This window comes from Notolepis coatsorum, assembly GCF_963971535.1.
Source record: "Notolepis coatsorum genome assembly, chromosome: 1".
NCBI classification, from domain to species: domain Eukaryota; kingdom Metazoa; phylum Chordata; class Actinopteri; order Aulopiformes; family Paralepididae; genus Notolepis; species Notolepis coatsorum.
This window is the reverse complement of record NC_140165.1, coordinates 173,396,871-173,415,731: the sequence shown is the minus strand read 5'-3', so window position 1 is coordinate 173,415,731 and position 18,861 is coordinate 173,396,871. Positions and strand designations below refer to the sequence as shown.

The 18,861-nt window shown below is 47.2% G+C and overlaps 1 protein-coding gene across 1 annotated transcript in view; it reads left to right on the top strand.

Moving 5' to 3' along the window:
* The window catches only part of LOC311223464 (protocadherin Fat 3-like), a gene marked incomplete at both ends in the record, with an annotated part of 130,417 nt that overhangs the window by 24,495 nt on the left and 87,061 nt on the right, over window positions 1-18,861 (top strand). The window contains 2 exons of the mRNA XM_084308251.1: window positions 16,221-16,374; window positions 17,792-18,025. Of these exons, the coding sequence (XP_084164377.1) occupies window positions 16,221-16,374; window positions 17,792-18,025 (388 nt within the window). The remainder of the gene's footprint in view (window positions 1-16,220; window positions 16,375-17,791; window positions 18,026-18,861) is intronic.

Here is an 18,861-nt window from a genome sequence, read left to right as displayed (position 1 = left end):
TAGCCGTCTAGGCGACAGAAGGCCTTGGTCTGGCGACCATTATAGTTTTAACTAGTGGGCCTCGACCATTGACACTGGTGATCCCTGTGTGTTCTGGACGAGTGGATTCTCTCTGTCACCGTGTTAAGACCCCATCTTTCATATCCAAATGAGAGTATTCCTTCACGAGGGATATGTGCATGTAATGTGCGATAGCGGCAGATTCATGTTCAAAGTCAGCTATACAGGCCAGTTGGTACTGTGCTGATTCAGCCGGACGTGTTATTGTCACCGTTGTGAAGCGGTGTTGACGTCTTGTTTTCTCTTTTCTCTTAAAAAGTGAGGAGGGTTCAGAACGGCGGCCTGTCTGGGTGAGTGTATGTCATTGTTTACATGTTCATAGCTTACGGTTAGCCGGTCGGTGGCCTGGCGCGGGTAGCTTGGCTTCTCGCGCGCCGCCGGGAGCTCGCTCCTGATCGCGTGCGTCGTAGATCGGCGTCTCGCGAGCGGAAGCAATAGCACCCGAACGGTTGGAGCAGCCGTTAGCTTGATGCTATTCTGTTGAACGTGCTTTGATTTTTAACATGTTTTACACTCTTGACCACGACGTCATCCTTGACAGGGGATGTTCGTCGACCCTGCCTGAGCCTAGACGGGGATTGCGTCAACAAAGAGGACTGTAGCGACTGGTGGAGCGGCGACGCTGCCCGGATCGAACAACACGGGACGGCTGTGTTCTACGGTGGCTTGTGACTGCACTTCGCTGATCTGCGTTCCGGGCAGGTACGGGGTTGGCCAGACCTCATAAACACGTCTTCTGGTTTTACCTTGCTAAATGTATTGTGAATAACGGTGTTTTTTCCCAAAACGTGTGTTGTTGCAATGCATTTGAGATACGTTGCGGGTTGTGTGTGAGCTGTTTTTGTCACTGGCAGTTAGCTTCTCCGTGCAGGTCGTGATGTATTGATCTGGTTGTTGTGTGAGAAACATCATGGTGTTTATGTGTACCGTGTACTCACTACTAAGGCAACTAACCTATGAAGCTATGCTTGGTGACGAGTGAGTAAAAGAATGTTCTTTCTCAGACTGTAATGACAATGAACAGTGAGTTCACACATTAACAGGTTTTCCTGTTTTAACTGGCCGTATTGAGGGTAAAATAGGAGGATTGTGTTTCCCCCCCGGTTCCCTGGGGACTTTATCACCTCCTATCAGACATGTTGTGCATTAATTATGTCTTTTGTGTGGTAGGGATACGATGTAACTCTCGGCTTGATTGCTGAGGTTGTGCTAAATCTGCTGGAGAAACTTATTTCCTAAAGGGAAATTGGTTTGGTTGCTGTCATGTGTGCTTAGCAAGGCCTGTGGTCGATACTAATCAAGAATGATGTATTCTCTCATTGTGAAAAAAACGGCGTTCCTCTGTTGAGTGTTTTTGCCATTTTTTGTAGGTGATGATGGGTTGTGTGTGTCATGTGACCTACAACTGGGTTGTACTGGCCACAGAAGCACATGTGTATGTTGGACCGGGGTTCTTAGAGCCCTCTCTATTCTGTGTTTTTCCTTAGTAAAAATCAGATAGCAGGTTAGCTCGTGCGCTGTGTGGAGCTGTGTAACGCTTCATAGAGCTGACTATGACTGTGTCATATTCTCTTTTTGTCGTTACGTCGTATCATGGGTGTGGGGTCGTAAAGGGGTGAACTGGTAACCTTTCCTCTCCCCATTGTTCTGTCGGTCAGGGGTACACCCCCTGTCCTTCAAGGTTCCCGTCACGTGGCGGTTCGGCACGTTACGGGGGGGGGGGGGGGGGGGGGGGGGGAGGGAGTTCCTGGTCCCACGGCCTGGTATATTGGGCGTGTGCACCGCAGGAATTCCCCCGCCATAGAGTACGTCACCGTGCGCGTCTCTGTTGGTAGGACTTCCGTGTGCTGTTCAGGTCCATGTGATGGATCTGTTTTCAGGGGGGGTGGTCAGGGCTCCTCCTCACCAAGCGCCTACTCAGGCCTTCTGTGAGTTCGGACTCCTTCTTCCATGTGAGGAAGCCTCCATCAGAGTACAGAGCCTTCCTCCTCAGATTGTCAAAGTGAGTGGACCCTCTAGAAGGGTCCTTTTCTATTGTATGTATATTCGATTCAATTCGTTTATTGAGTGTGTATGGGTTCGGTGCCTCTTCCCCGGAGGCCCTAAAACCAGTTTTTTACATGGCTCGAGGTGCAATATATTCTTTTCAATCTGTACAGCTCGCGTGGGAAGTCTCTCTGGGGATCCCCGTCTCTTTCCTATGGGAGGGTGGTGGGATGTAAAAATGTGAACATTTTTTACCCCGGCTGTGTAGACTGGGATACATACTGTTGATGCTTCCTTCTTTCTATTCCAGAAGTGTTGGAGTTAGGGAGTGTCACACCCCTCTTGTCGTTCCCCTGGGCGCCTTGGGGATTCAATGACAGGTCTAAATAGCCTGTTCATTGATGGGGGTGTGTCCCGACGCACGTATAGTGCTAGCTCGCTGTAAACAGGCGATTGACTGGCACGCCTTAGTTGCTTGTGGTTGAAACAGCGTTTTTATAAAGCAACTGAGATGGGGGTTTTTCCTCTTCCGGCGACCACATCCCATGACCTGGGTGGGTTGTCGACGGATTCTCGTTCATGTCTGGGGGATGATGACGGGATGGATCTGAACATATGTAGTGGGGTCTCACGCCCTTGGGGTGGGCCACCAGGCGCGGTTCGTCCCGACGTCTGGGTGGCGCCTTCTTTTCATGTTAAGATCAACACGCATATCTGCCCTTCTCCTGGAGTAGGCATGTCGGCGTGGTTAGGGCACGGGACTGGTTCTGGTCACGCTGGTCCAGATCAGTTGAACCCGTTGTCCGCCGGGGATGCAGATCTGCTGTTCTGGTACCCTGAGGGACTTGGGCTTTTTTCAGGGGGAAAAATGCCAGGTCGGTCTGGGTGTCACAGGGTTAAGCGCTATGGAGACCCTGGTTGGGTATGTTTTTACTCAGCACTGTCGTCATGGCTTACAGCCATGCCATTCTGTACGCGCTCGATCTCGTCGGATCTCGGCCGCTACACAGGTTGGTCCTGGTTAGTACTTGGTTGGGAGACCGCCGGGGAATACCAGGTACGGTGTGCTTAGGGGCTGGTTCTCCATTATTTTTCGCTCCTCTCTCACGCATGGCGTAGAGGGGCCTGTGGGGGTGGTTTTTTGACCTCCTCTGGTGACCCTGTGCTTCCCGTACCGCCAGGCCCGGTCCGAAGTGATGTTTGCGACCCGTAGGCCTGGGTTAACCCTTTTTGGAAACTGAAACACTTGTACTGCGGTATAGCCGGTGTATACCCGCAGGTGTGTTTTGGAGTTTTTTCTTGAGGGGTTATAGGAACAACCACCGCATTGGGTAACACCGAGGTGGTTGATTCCCTGGTGTGTTGGAGCAGTGTCAACTCCCGGGTTCACCGGTTGAGGGTGCCCCTGCACGTTCATGACGTCTGCCAATCGTGTCAGCCTTCTCTGCCTCGACCCCTCTGGGTGGGGGTTGTTAAATGGAGGCTTGGTCATGCAACACCGCCAGCTTACGCTCCTTCCGCCGGGGCGGCTGTGTTCAGCTGTCCCCTCTGGCGCCTGTCTCGTCCGCAGTCTCCAGGCTAGGGTTAACAGCCTGTTGCCTGGTTTTTTTTTTTTTTTTTTTTTTTCCCCGGTGCGCTGCCTGCTTCCGTTGGTTAACCTTTTTTGTGTGCTTACGGCCATGCTGACTGCCTATTCTGCAGGGTCAGTGTGCCAGGCGGTGTACTATTGGGGGGACGGGGCCCGCTCGGCTTACGGCCATACCGACCTGAACACGCCCGGTCTCGTCCGATCTCGGAAGCTGGGCAGGTTCTGGCCTGGTTGGTTCCGCCTGTGAATACCAGGTGCAGTAACTGAGGGGCCTTTGTCCGAATACGCTGGCGATGTGGGGGGCGGGGCACTACGTGCCCACCTGGTGGGGTCTTGATGCTGGCATCATGGACTTCTCCGGGCCCCCATTCCAGGGAGTCCAGTCCTTTTGGTGGGTCTGGGTCTTCCTTCGTGCTCCGCTGCTACGGCCTTGCCACGGGGTTGGGTTTGCCCTTGACCCCGTGATTCTGGGGGCAGTAACGAGGTTGTTCCTCCGTTCGTTCCCGGGTGGCATGCGGGTTGTGCGTGTGTGTAGTCGTGGGGTCAAGCCACGGTCTGCTCACCCTGTGCGTTGAGTTGCTTGAGTGCCTCTTCGCACGGTCGGGTCCGTCGCCCTCCCGTGACGTCCCTAATAGGGGGGCTACCCTCCATTAGGGGGGGTCGGGGGGGCTCGGCCCTCCCTGTTCTGATGGTTTTGGGGGGCTGTCAGCGGGGTGTATTTGTCAGCCAAGTGGCTCCGCTTGGCCTCCCTTGTGCAGAAGGCGATGCCAAGCTAAGCCACTAACGATACAGAACGTTAGGTTATGACTATAACCAAGTTCTGTTAGTTAGGGGCGATGCTTGGCATCGGACGCCGCTGCAGCCCTTGTCCTCACCTTGTGGTGAAAGCTTGGGAAGGAGGAGAGCAGGTGACCACACACCTGCTTATGAAGGTAAGCTGATGAGGGGTGTGGTCAGACTAATACTGGTATTAGAGGTACATTTGTGGTTTATTCAGTACGCGTGCACGTACGCGAGATAGTGCAGAAGGCGATGCCAAGCATCGCCCCTAACTAACAGAACTTGGTTATAGTCATAACCTAACGTTATATCATGTTATGTTATGTCATGTTATATTATATTATGTTATGTCATGTTATGTCATGTTATATCATGTTATGGTATGTCATGTTATATTATATTATGTTGTGTCATGTTATATTATGTCATGTTATATTATATTATGTTGTGTCATGTTATATCGTGTTATGTTATGTCATGTTATATCATGTTATGTTATGTCATGTTATATTATATTATGTTATGTCATGTTATATCATGTTATGTTATGTCATGTTATATCATGTTATGGTATGTCATGTTATATTATATTATGTTATGTCATGTTATATTATATTATGTTGTGTCATGTTATATTGTGTTATGTTATGTCATGTTATATCATGTTATGTTATGTCATGTTATATTATATTATGTTGTGTCATGTTATATCGTGTTATGTTATGTCATGTTATATCATGTTATGTTATGTCATGTTATATCATGTCATGTTATGTCATGTTATATTATATTATGTTGTGTCATGTTATATCATGTTATGTTATGTCATGCTATATTATATTATGTTATGTCATGTTATATCATGTTATGTTATGTCATGTTATATTATATTATGTTGTGTCATGTTATATCGTGTTATGTTATGTCATGTTATATCATGTTATGTTATGTCATGTTATATTATATTATGTTGTATCATGTTATATCGTGTTATGTTATGTCATGTTATATCATGTTATGTTATGTCATGTTATATCATGTCATGTTATGTCATGTTATATTATATTATGTTGTGTCATGTTATATAATGTTATGTTATGGCATGCTATATTATATTATGTTATGTCATGTTATATCATGTTATGTTATGTCATGTTATATTATATTATGTTGTGTCATGTTATATCGTGTTATGTTATGTCATGTTATATCATGTTATGTTATGTCATGTTATATCATGCCATGTTATGTCATGTTATATTATATTATGTTGTGTCATGTTATATCATGTTATGTTATGTCATGCTATATTATATTATGTTATGTCATGTTATATCATGTTATGTTATGTCATGTTATATTATGTTGTGTCATGTTATATCATGTTATGTTATGTCATGTTATATTATATCATGTTATATAATGTTATATCATGTTATGTTATGTCATGTTATATTATATTATGTTATGTCATGTTATGTCATGTTATATCATGTTATGTTATGTCATGTTATATTATATTATGTTGTGTCATGTTATATTATGTCATGTTATATTATATTATGTTGTGTCATGTTATATCGTGTTATGTTATGTCATGTTATATCATGTTATGTTATGTCATGTTATATTATATTATGTTATGTCATGTTATATCATGTTATGTTATGTCATGTTATATCATGTTATGGTATGTCATGTTATATTATATTATGTTATGTCATGTTATATTATATTATGTTGTGTCATGTTATATTGTGTTATGTTATGTCATGTTATATCATGTTATGTTATGTCATGTTATATTATATTATGTTGTGTCATGTTATATCGTGTTATGTTATGTCATGTTATATCATGTTATGTTATGTCATGTTATATCATGTCATGTTATGTCATGTTATATTATATTATGTTGTGTCATGTTATATCATGTTATGTTATGTCATGCTATATTATATTATGTTATGTCATGTTATATCATGTTATGTTATGTCATGTTATATTATATTATGTTGTGTCATGTTATATCGTGTTATGTTATGTCATGTTATATCATGTTATGTTATGTCATGTTATATTATATTATGTTGTATCATGTTATATCGTGTTATGTTATGTCATGTTATATCATGTTATGTTATGTCATGTTATATCATGTCATGTTATGTCATGTTATATTATATTATGTTGTGTCATGTTATATAATGTTATGTTATGGCATGCTATATTATATTATGTTATGTCATGTTATATCATGTTATGTTATGTCATTGTTACGAAGGATCAGATTAAACCGAATATATATATTTATTTATGGATATATATTGAATAGTATTTGTATATCGTTTGATATCCCTTGTATATTCCCTGTACATATACACGGAATATCCCTTTAGCCTACTATAGCCCATAATAGTTCATTCTCTTATTGGACAAAAGGACCAGGCGCCAGGGGACCAGCCCCTGGCGTCAAGTTCAAAGGTACCGACGAGACATGTCCGTACTAGCCCCGGCTCCGCTCAGGGATACGGCTACCGAAATGAGAGTGGCACTATTTGTTCACCGTGCATATAAATATGGCGCAAGTAAATGTAGAAATCCCTTAGTCCTTTACCCTTCTTCCAACTTAGTAACAGAACGTGAAGCCTCACCCACGATACCACGTGCGGTGTAGTATGGCCTGTTTGGCCTTAGAATAGCATCGAGACCTCGTGCGAATTAATAGCTGAATTGTCAGAGTTCGGCACTGTACCGTCGAGTGCGACGTATTTCTATTAAGTAATAATAGTCTATCGTGTATGGTGCATCGTGCGGTTAGAGTTCTAAAGTGACCAGCATCTCCAACGCTTCCTCGTGTTATCTAGAGTCTTAACCAGGCTGGGCCGACCACATGGCGCCTTCATCCGAGGAGATCTAGACGAGGACCGAGGGACATGTACACTGGATTACCTACCCGACGACTGCTGAGCCCTATGCGGCTGGAATATATTTGCTTTGGTACTGTGATTTGTGGAGCGGATAATCGCCGACGCCTGTGAGTGTTGGATTTACCCCCGAGAGGAGTCAAGTTGAGTCGGCGCTCAGAGAGACTGAGGTCGCCTAGCTTCTTCTTCATTGTGGAGCTACAGCCTACAAGAGAACCAAGGTGTATTCATCTGCGGATCAAGAGTCTACTGCACTGTCTTCTGTACTTGAAGTCTCCCTAGATATCGTTGACCAGACGGTCTACTACCGACGGCTCTCCTACCCCCCCTACCGGCTTACAACCGGGAGGACCCCTTCCAGAGTATCCCGCTATATCATTAAGTGTACCATAGATCTAATTCCCTAAGAGCCAGGTTGTATACTTGCTTCCTGCGTAACCAGAGATTGGACATTCAGTGTTGATTTGCCTACGAGTACTCATTTGCCTTACAAGTGCATTCAAATCATAAATGTAATAGTAAATATCATATGTACCTTTTGCTATATTAAATATTTGATTATTACCTTTGTCTGGAACCGATTTCATTGTGGGAAAGTGTTCATCATATTTAGATATCGTGTACTGTATGGCCAGTAGTTAAAGTACATAAAGCGGTAGTGGTTTAATGATACCATACTTATCAATACAGTCAGGGAATTGTACCCCTCAGTTACAATTGGTCCTTCGAGCCGGAGGGTAATTAGCGTAATATTAATATAGTGGTATTAATATTGAAATGGCCTATGATGAACACTCCACGAAACGGTCTTCCTAAAGTAGAACGCCCGCAGCGTAGACGGCAGCCACCTCAGTACTTAGAGGATTACGCTGCCAGTATACTACCTAGCCTTCTACAAACGGTAAACGCGGTAAAAGTAGAAAGTAAAATTATGTCCGACCCTATCAACCAGGATACCCCTACCACAGAGGCCCTAGTGGGTTCTAATGTAACTGACCAAGCTCACGGTGGGGACCAGGAGGGAACTGACACGACTTTACCCCCCGCCAAGACCGAAGAAGTAGTCCCCGAAGAGCTCCGGGAGGAAGACAACCCTCCAGAGATGGAACTCTGCACGGAACAAGATGAGGAGAGCGCCGAGGAGATAGAGCTCCAGGACTCCCCGCAGGGGAACGCATCCCCAACGAGTACTGCCAGGAGCGGATCACCTCGACCGGCGTCTTCCCCCAGCGAGGCGGACAGGATGCTGGCACAGGCGTTCCTCGCCAGCCTAGCAGCCTCTACGGAGCGCGATCGACTCCAAGCACAGACGCTTAGCGAGCGCGAACAACTCCAAGCACAGATGCTTAGCGAGCGCGAACATTCTACCATTGAAAGAGAACGCCTCCAAGCGCAGCAACGGAGCGACGAAGAGCGCATACGTCTGGAGATGAGACGCCTTCAGACGGAAGATAATATGGCAAGAGACCGGGCCGACACCCAGCGTGCCGCTGCCGGTGCCCAAAGAGAAGCAGATCTCACCAAGCGCGAAGCCGAGCGCGACAGACTACAAGCGCAGCTAATGGAGCAGCTGATCACCAGGGCAACACCCCCTCCCTCCACAAGGGGTTCCAGGGCCTCGTCAAGACACGGGTCAAGGGCACCCTCCCCTAACCGATTAAGCGACCCTGAGCCCGACCACCAGAGAGAGCCTATACCCCCCTCCGAACTCCTTCCCCGATTGGTCCCAGTGAGACCCAGCTACAAGGAAGGAACGGCGTACACCGCGGAGAGGCTAAATAGACGACTACAGGATCTAGATGACCTGACAGAGGAAGAAGAGGGAGAAGAGGAGAGTCAAGCCCGACAGCAGCACAGTACTCTACAGGACCAGGAGGTCCAGTACAGCCCAGGCTATACCCCCGCGGCTCTGTGCTACAGACCTCCGACTCTATTCACGGGTGAGCATGACGCACGACCAGTCCCGAGGAATAGTACCTGGACTAGCGGTACCAGCCCACCGAGAGGCGTAAGAGGAGACTCGCCCAGGAGGCCTCTCTTCCAACGCTCACCGATGTGCCAGCCATCCACGGCGTCATACATTGGCACACCGACGTTTCCAGACTTCACCCATGAGAACCGAGCACAGTACACGGAGCTACGAATGTGCTTAGAGACAATGATGGTGGATGTAGCTGATGAACGCCACAAGTATGCTATCCTATTGAAGCACCTGAAAGTGCCCAGAGCGCACAACATAGCGCTGGCCTATGCCACCTCTACTACCCCATACACAGCGGCTCTAGCAGCACTAGACCAAAGATATGGACGTATATGGGATTACGTAATACAAGAGATAAGGCATATTGACCGCCTACCCCCAGCAACAGACAATCGCTCACTAGACGACCTGTCTATCAAAGTACAATCCCTGGTAGGGATGCTGGGGGCGCAACGAGAAAAGGGTATGCATGAACTATACGCAAACTCGAATGTCGAGAGGATTTTAGAGAAGCTGCCGCCCGCCCGACAGGAGCGCTTCAGGCGGCAAAGAGACCACCGTGATCCTAACGGTCCCGAGCCATCCCTCCTAGACCTAGCCGACTTCCTGGCGAGAGAAGTCAGCAGCCTACGGTTGGATACGTTCGTGCGGAGCACACCAAGCTCCAGAGAGGGACCTAGGAGAGCAAACGATGGCCGAAGATCGGTGACTGTCATGCACTAATCAGAATCAGTACCGAGCAGCAAGAACCACAGTACCCCCTCGATGAAAGAGAAGTGGAAGATGGTGTGCCCGTACTGCAAAAAGGAACACTGGTTGTCACAATGTGACCTGTTCAAGAAGATGACCGCTGAAGAAGTGAGTCAATGGATAAAGTCCAACAGGCGCTGTTACCGATGTGCGCGCAGTCACATGGCAGCCGAGTGCCGCCTCAAGAAGAGGTGTAGTCGGTGTGACGGAGCCCACCTAGATGTCCTACACGACAGTAACAGAAGAAAGCCTGCACCATCCAGCAGCACAAAGGCAAGTGTTATGTACATTGACCCCGCTAGCAGCAGCGGCGCCCAGGTGCTCTTAAAGGTGGTCCGCGTAACACTGAGTTACCAAGATAAGGTCATGGACACTTACGCCGTCCTTGATGACGGGTCAGAGAAGACCCTTCTCCTCGCGTCCGCTGCGGCCCAGCTGGGGCTGCGGGGGAGCGAGAACCAGATGACGATTCGGACAATAAGAAGAGATCTAAAGACGATAAAGGGCGAGAATGTCTCCTTCACTATCGCAGCAAGCGGGCAGCCAGAGAGACGGTATAGGATTACTAATGCTTTCACCAGCCAAGAAATAGGACTATCGCAGTACACCTACCCCATCGCCAAGCTGATGGATAAATATGTGCAACTGCGTCAACTACCTATCCCGCTCATAGACGGTGCCACCCCGACCCTGCTGATAGGCTCCGACCATGCAGACCTCATAGTCCCGATAGACCGGGTCCATACAGGACCCAGAGGTTGTCCTGCAGCAGTCGAGACCCGCCTAGGATGGACATTACAAGGCCCCCTCGCCAAGTCTCTTAACCGAACAGCAGCCACTAGCTGCCTCCACTCCAGAGCGACAGAAGAAGACACCACACTCCTGCAGCATGTCGAGAGGCTATGGACACTAGAGACAATGCCCTTTAAGAACGAAAAGAAAGACATTCGTTCTAAGGAAGATATTTACGCTATAGCCCTCCTCGAGCAAGGGACAAAGAGAGTCACAGTCAACGGAGTGATGAGATACGCAACTCCACTCCTGAGGCAAGAGGGAATGCCCACCTTTCACGCCACAAAAGAGGCGACGGAGCGGTATCTATTGAACACAGAGCGGCGCCTAGCCAAAGACCCCGCTCAAGAGGCTGTGTACCGCGCTGAGATTAACAAGCTAATCACCGCGGGACACATAAAGAAAATTGACATTAAAGAGGCCGATCAGACGACCGAATCATGGTACGTGCCGCACCACAAGGTCCACCACAACGGCAAGGATCGTATTGTGTTTAACTGCAGCTACCAGATCGGATCACAAAATCTGAATAAAGAGCTCTTGCCCGGCCCAACACTCGGCCCCTCTCTACTAGGCGTGCTACTACGCTTCCGCCAGGACAAGGTGGCTATCAGCGGCGACATCAAAGGGATGTTCCTGCAGGTGAGACTAGTGGAGGAGGACAAGCCCCTGCTGCGGTTCCTATGGAGAGAGAGGATCGGAGATGAGCACCCAGCCATCTATCAATGGGAAGTCCTCCCTTTCGGAACCACATGCAGCCCATGCTGTGCTACGTTTGCACTACAAAAACACGTCGCAGAGGACCCAGCAGCAGATGAAGAGGTCCGACAAAGTGTGACAAATAGTTTCTACGTGGACAACTGTTTACAAAGCGTCTCGATGCCAGAAGAAGCCGAGGCTCTTCTACTCAAGCTCCGCGCCTCCCTGATCAAAGGCGGCTTTGATCTCAGGCAGTGGGCCAGCAGCGACCCGCAAGTATTGCGCAGCCTCTCCCCCGAGGACAAGGCAGCGAGCAGCGACACCTGGATGGCGACCATCCCAGGAGAAGCCCAAGAAATGACACTAGGACTAGTCTGGCGCTTCAAAACAGACTCGCTCCATTATAGACACAAACCCCTGACCAAGGAGCAGGGAAGGTCGACGGCAATACCGACCACCAGACGGAGTGTATACAGAACACTCGCCAGACAATATGACCCGTTGGGATGTATTCTACCTTACACCACCAGGGCAAAGATGATTGTAAGAGCGCTATGGGACAAGGACCAGGGCTGGTACGATCCCATACCCGAACACCTTGCATCCACATGGAGAGAGTGGGAGACGGAACTCCGCTCACTCCCAGGTGTTAATATACGCCGCAGCTACTTCCCACCCACAGTGAGGCCAGAGACATGCAAGATGGACCTGCACGTATTCAGCGACGCCTCCGAAGTAGCCTACGGTTCGGTGGCCTACTTGCGTGCCCGAGAGGAGGGAGGAGAAATACATACTGCTTTCATCCTGGCTCGCTCAAGAATAGCCCCACGAAAGCAACAATCTATCCCGCGTCTAGAGCTCTGCGCAGCCCTAGCAGGAGCGCAGCTCGCCACGTTAATCCAACGTGAACTCACCATCCCGGTGCAAAGAACAATCTTGTGGTCAGACTCCACAACAGTACTCACATGGATCCGGTCTGATTCGTGCAGATACAAGGTCTTCGTGGGAGTCAGAGTCACGAGATTCAAGAGTTAACAGAACCTGTTAACAGCCAGTAGTTATGTCGAGCTGGAGGTATGTGGACACCAAACACAACCCAGCTGACGTCATCACCCGGGGAATGTCCCTGGATGACCTCACCCGTCACAACCTCTACAGTGACGGACCAGAGTTTCTCAAGCTCCCCGAAGAAGAGTGGCCTACACCCACCGCACGGGAGGCGAGTAAAGAGGAGGCCGAAAACAAGAAACCTATGTTCTGTGGATTGAACACACTTGTCTCCACAGACCCCGACATAGACGATTGCCTCACCCTACAGAGTGCGCAGCTAAAGACATTTCTGTGGCACCACCCAGAGGTTCAGCCCACGACTGACATTTCAGCAGCTGACTACGAAGAAGCAGAACTTCTTCTACTACAACGAGCCCAGAGAGACTCGTTCCCCGATGAGCTAGCCTGTCTACAGGGAGAAAAGCCTGTCCCCTCAGACAGCAGACTGCTCCACCTAGCCCCCGAGAGCGACGCCCATAGTCTCATCAGAGTGGGTGGTCGTCTGCGGAGAGCCCCAGATTTACCGGATGACGTCAAGTACCCGATAGTCTTGAACAGCCGACACAAGGTCACAGAGCTGATCATAAAGAAATACGACGAGGATGTGCACCACGCAGGGGCAGAGAGAGTCTTCGCGGAGATCAGACGTCGTTATTGGATACTGCAAGGGAGAGAAGCAGTGCGGCGCTTCCAGCGAACCTGTCTAGACTGTCGTAAGTGGCGAGCCCAGCCCAGTATACCCCGGATGGCTGACCTACCTCCCTGTCGCCTCCGACTCGGCGACAAGCCTTTTCACTCCACCGGTATGGACTGTTTCGGCCCGCTGTATATAAAGAAAGGAAGAGGAACCGAGAAGCGGTGGGGTATTGTATTCAAATGCATGACCACCAGAGCGATACATATCGAACTCCTTCCAACCATGAGCACAGACTCATTCCTTATGGCCTTCCGAAGATTCACATCACGGAAAGGAAAACCGTCTACATTATTGTCTGATCACGGGACAAACTTCAAAGGCGGAGAAAGAGAGCTGAGAGAGAGCTTCCAAGCTATGGGCCCAGAACTTAAGACCCACCTCGCTCCATCCCAGATTGACTTCCAGTTTAATCCCCCGAACGCACCTCACTTCGGTGGAACTTGGGAACGAGAAGTACGTTCCATAAAGACAGCCCTGTACGCCGTGCTTGGGGCCCAGACCGTAGCGGAAGAAGTCTTAATGACAGTCCTCACGGAGATCGAGGGAGTATTGAACTCAAAGCCCCTCGGTTACGTCTCAAGTGATGTAGCAGATGTCGACCCAGTCACCCCCAACACACTCTTGATGGGGCGGCTGGACCCCGCGCTACCCCAGACAATGTACAGGCCTGAAGAAGCGAACGGCCGAAGAATGTGGAGGTACAGTCAAGTACTGGCTGACAAGTTTTGGAACAGCTTCCTACTCCACTACCTACCGTCTCTACAGACCCGCCAGAAATGGGTGAAAGAGAGAGACAATTTGACAGAAGGAACAGTCGTCATGATTATCGACCAGTCACTACCCCGAGCTATGTGGCCGGCTGGCCGCGTAAGCAAAGTGATCACCGGTGCCGATGGAAAGGTCCGAGCAGCTGAAGTGCTCGTCCAAGGGCGGACCTACACCCGACCCGTGGCGAGGCTAATAGAACTGCCAAGGCTCCCTGATACTATCGATGACGACCATGACCCCATGACTTTGTGAACTGACTGACCCTCACAGCAGACATTGAGTAGTGGACAGTGCGGTTAATCTGTCTCTGCTTAGCTAATTAGGTGGGACTAATTAGGGCGCGGCTGTTACGAAGGATCAGATTAAACCGAATATATATATTTATTTATGGATATATATTGAATAGTATTTGTATATCGTTTGATATCCCTTGTATATTCCTTGTACATATACACGGAATATCCCTTTAGCCTACTATAGCCCATAATAGTTCATTCTCTTATTGGACAAAAGGACCAGGCGCCAGGGGACCAGCCCCTGGCGTCAAGTTCAAAGGTACCGACGAGACATGTCCGTACTAGCCCCGGCTCCGCTCAGGGATACGGCTACCGAAATGAGAGTGGCACTATTTGTTCACCGTGCATATAAATATGGCGCAAGTAAATGTAGAAATCCCTTAGTCCTTTACCCTTCTTCCAACTTAGTAACAGAACGTGAAGCCTCACCCACGATACCACGTGCGGTGTAGTATGGCCTGTTTGGCCTTAGAATAGCATCGAGACCTCGTGCGAATTAATAGCTGAATTGTCAGAGTTTGGCACTGTACCGTCGAGTGCGACGTATTTCTATTAAGTAATAATAGTCTATCGTGTATGGTGCATCGTGCGGTTAGAGTTCTAAAGTTCAGCATCTCCAACGCTTCCTCGTGTTATCTAGAGTCTTAACCAGGCTGGGCCGACCACATGGCGCCTTCATCCGAGGAGATCTAGACGAGGACCGAGGGACATGTACACCTACCCGACGACTGCTGAGCCCTATGCGGCTGGAATATATTTGCTTTGGTACTGTGATTTGTGGAGCGGATAATCGCCGACGCCTGTGAGTGTTGGATTTACCCCCGAGAAGAGTCAAGTTGAGTCGGCGCTCAGAGAGACTGAGGTCGCCTAGCTTCTTCTTCATTGTGGAGCTACAGCCTACAAGAGAACCAAGGTGTATTCATCTGCGGATCAAGAGTCTACTGCACTGTCTTCTGTACTTGAAGTCTCCCTAGATATCGTTGACCAGACGGTCTACTACCGACGGCTCTCCTACCCCCCCTACCGGCTTACAACCGGGAGGACCCCTTCCAGAGTATCCCGCTATATCATTAAGTGTACCATAGATCTAATTCCCTAAGAGCCAGGTTGTATACTTGCTTCCTGCGTAACCAGAGATTGGACATTCAGTGTTGATTTGCCTACGAGTACTCATTTGCCTTACAAGTGCATTCAAATCATAAATGTAATAGTAAATATCATATGTACCTTTTGCTATATTAAATATTTGATTATTACCTTTGTCTGGAACCGATTTCATTGTGGGAAAGTGTTCATCATATTTAGATATCGTGTACTGTATGGCCAGTAGTTAAAGTACATAAAGCGGTAGTGGTTTAATGATACCATACTTATCAATACAGTCAGGGAATTGTACCCCTCAGTTACAGTCATGTTATATTATATTATGTTGTATAATGTTATATCATGTTATGCTATGTCATGTTATATTATATCATGTTATATAATGTTATATCATGTTATGTTATGTCATGTTGTATTATATTATGTTGTGTCATGTTATATCATGTTATGTTATGTCATGTTATATTATATCATGTTATATAATGTTATATCATGTTATGTTATGTCATGTTATATTATATTATGTTGTGTCATGTTATATTATATTATGTTGTGTCATGTTATATCATGTTATGTTATGTCATGTTATATTATATTATGTTGTGTCATGTTATATCGTGTCATGTTGTGTCATGTTATATTATATTATGTTGTGTCATGTTATATTATATTATGTTGTGTCATGTTATATCATGTCATGTTATATTATATTATGCTGTGTCATGTTATATCGTGTGTGCAGGCTCTGTACCTGGTCTCCATCCCAGAAGACACTCCGGCTGACAGAGTGGTGATGAGAGTCGACGCCACAGATGCAGATGTGGGCGCCAGCGCCTGGATCCAGTACACTTTACACGGGCCCAACGCCCAGGACTTCAGCATGGACCTGGACAGTGGTGAGCACACATGGGCCGGTCCGGTTCTGGAGCTGGCAGTACGTGTGTGGTAGGGCTGTAACGATTCGACCTCACAACGATTCGATTCTATTACGATTCTTCAGCCAACGATTAAATGCATCATGAAATATCTTCATTTGACCACGATTCGATGTGATTAGATTCATCTTCGATCAGTTAATTCCCCCAAAAACTTTGAATACACAAATGTGGCTGGGGGAACTGATTCACTCAGCATGAATGGACTATAGGTCAATAACAGGGGTGTAAATATTTGACCCCACAACGATTCGATTCGATTACGATTCTTCAGGCAACGATTCAATATTAATTTGACCACGGTGCGATGCGATTCGACCTTAGGATCGATGCATTGCAGGACATGTTTCATAACACTGCTGAACTGTATGTATGAACTTATTTTGCAATCTTGATGATCAATACTGGCTTGAAACGTGCTAATCGCCGCTTGCGGCTATATTTGATAAAGTTCTGCTCTAGTTCTACTCTTGGTTTGTGCATCTATTATTGTTTGTGTTCATGGATTTCTGTTAAAATGTGAACAAATAAAGATATTAACTAGTGGTGGGACTCGATAAAATGTTTTATTTCGAGGTAAAGGTTAAACACAGTTGTAAGGGCCTAACTTGACTAAACAAAACAATAAATCTATAAAGCCCTTGAGGAAGCTGATACCGGCTAAAACATATAGTTGACGCGTCTGTGGCTGCTGCTGGATACCGTCTGGTGAAAGGATTGAATGTCCACAAGGTCCGTTCCAATAATACCCCAAATGGGTTTATTTACCACATAATTACTGCATGCACCAATTGCATGTGATGTGAAGTAAATGCCAAAAGTACCTTCAAAAGAACAAACAAACACTATACACTACAAACAAAACGATAACAAAACAACGTGCCGTGTCGACGTGACAACGTGACGACGACGGTCAAAAACTGTTAGGCTCTGCTGGTAACCAAACACACCTGCCTGTCATCAGTCCCGTTACCCACTAAGTAGCTACGTATGTCACCTACTGGTGAGCAACGGGAACTGATGCCACAAACCCAACTTGGCAGGCTGGCAGGCACAATGTATACAGGCAGAACAACATAAATACATAAAACAAAACAAATGCATAAAATATAACACATGGCACTACAACCATGTACATTGGCTCTTACAACAGTACTTTCAAGTACATTCCAGAACAGTTGACAATTAAAAAAAAAAAAAAATCTTGATTGATCTCAATTTCTCTTATTTAATATTTTTTTATGAACAAACGAGACTAAGAACAAATTTATGTTGTGATTTATTATACATTATACATAATTCTTTCTGTAGTTAATTGATCGAAATGAATGCAATAAAGTCCCAGCCCTGATGTTAACGTGTGTGTGTGTGTGTCTAGGTGAGGTGAAGACCGCGGCCCCGCTGGACCGGGAGGTGACCCCCACCTACCGCCTGGTTGCCCGGGCGACGGACGGCGGGGGCCTGTGGTGTCGGGCGGAGGTGCGGGTGACGCTGACGGACGTGAACGACAACCCGCCGGCCTTCACGCTGCCGCACTACACCGCCAGCGTCTACGAGGACACGGCCGCCAAGGCCCTGGTCACACGCATCCAGGCCATCGACCCGGACGGAGGTAAGGCCCTGGTCACACGCATCCAGGCCATCGATCCGGACGGAGGTACTAGAGAGAGGGAGAGAGAGAGAGAGAGAGAGAGAGAGAGAGAGAGAGAGAGAGAGAGAGAGAGAGAGGGAGAGAGAGAGAGAGAGAGAGAGAGAGAGAGAGAGAGAGAGAGAGAGAGAGAGAGAGAGAGAGAGAGAGAGAGAGAGAGAGAGAGAGAGAGATTTAATAAAATTTCAAACCTTTATTTATACTCGTGAAAGCACTGAGGTTTCCCTCATTTACAGTGATGACGAGTTAACAAAGGACACAAATATCATAACAGTTATTAATTACAATGAATTACAATTATTACAATGATGGATTAAGAAACAATTACATGATTCAGTACATAGGTCAAGTGCAATGTCTTTAAACTAAATTAATTTAAAATGAATGACGGGAATGCTCCGAGCTTTAGAGTCTTTTGCAGGGTATTCCATGTGTATGGAGCATCGTAGGAGAAGGCAGACTTTCCAAGCTCAGACCGAACTCGAGGCACCCTAAGCACAAGCCCATCATTCTAACGAGTTTGGTAGGTGACAGCACTCCAGAGTCCAGACCAACAAAGATGTAATATAAGGTGGAAGTTTGCCAATAATTGCTTTGTAGATAAAAAGATACCCATGATAACTACGTCGCAAGGAGAGAGATGGCCAGCCTTACCCTATCATACAAAAGACAATGGTGAGTATCATATTTGTCACCCGTAATAAATCTTAGGGCGGAGTGGTAGGCAGAATCCAAAGGCCTTAATGTAGACGCAGACGCATGACTGTAAATGACATCACCATAGTCCAATATTGACAAGA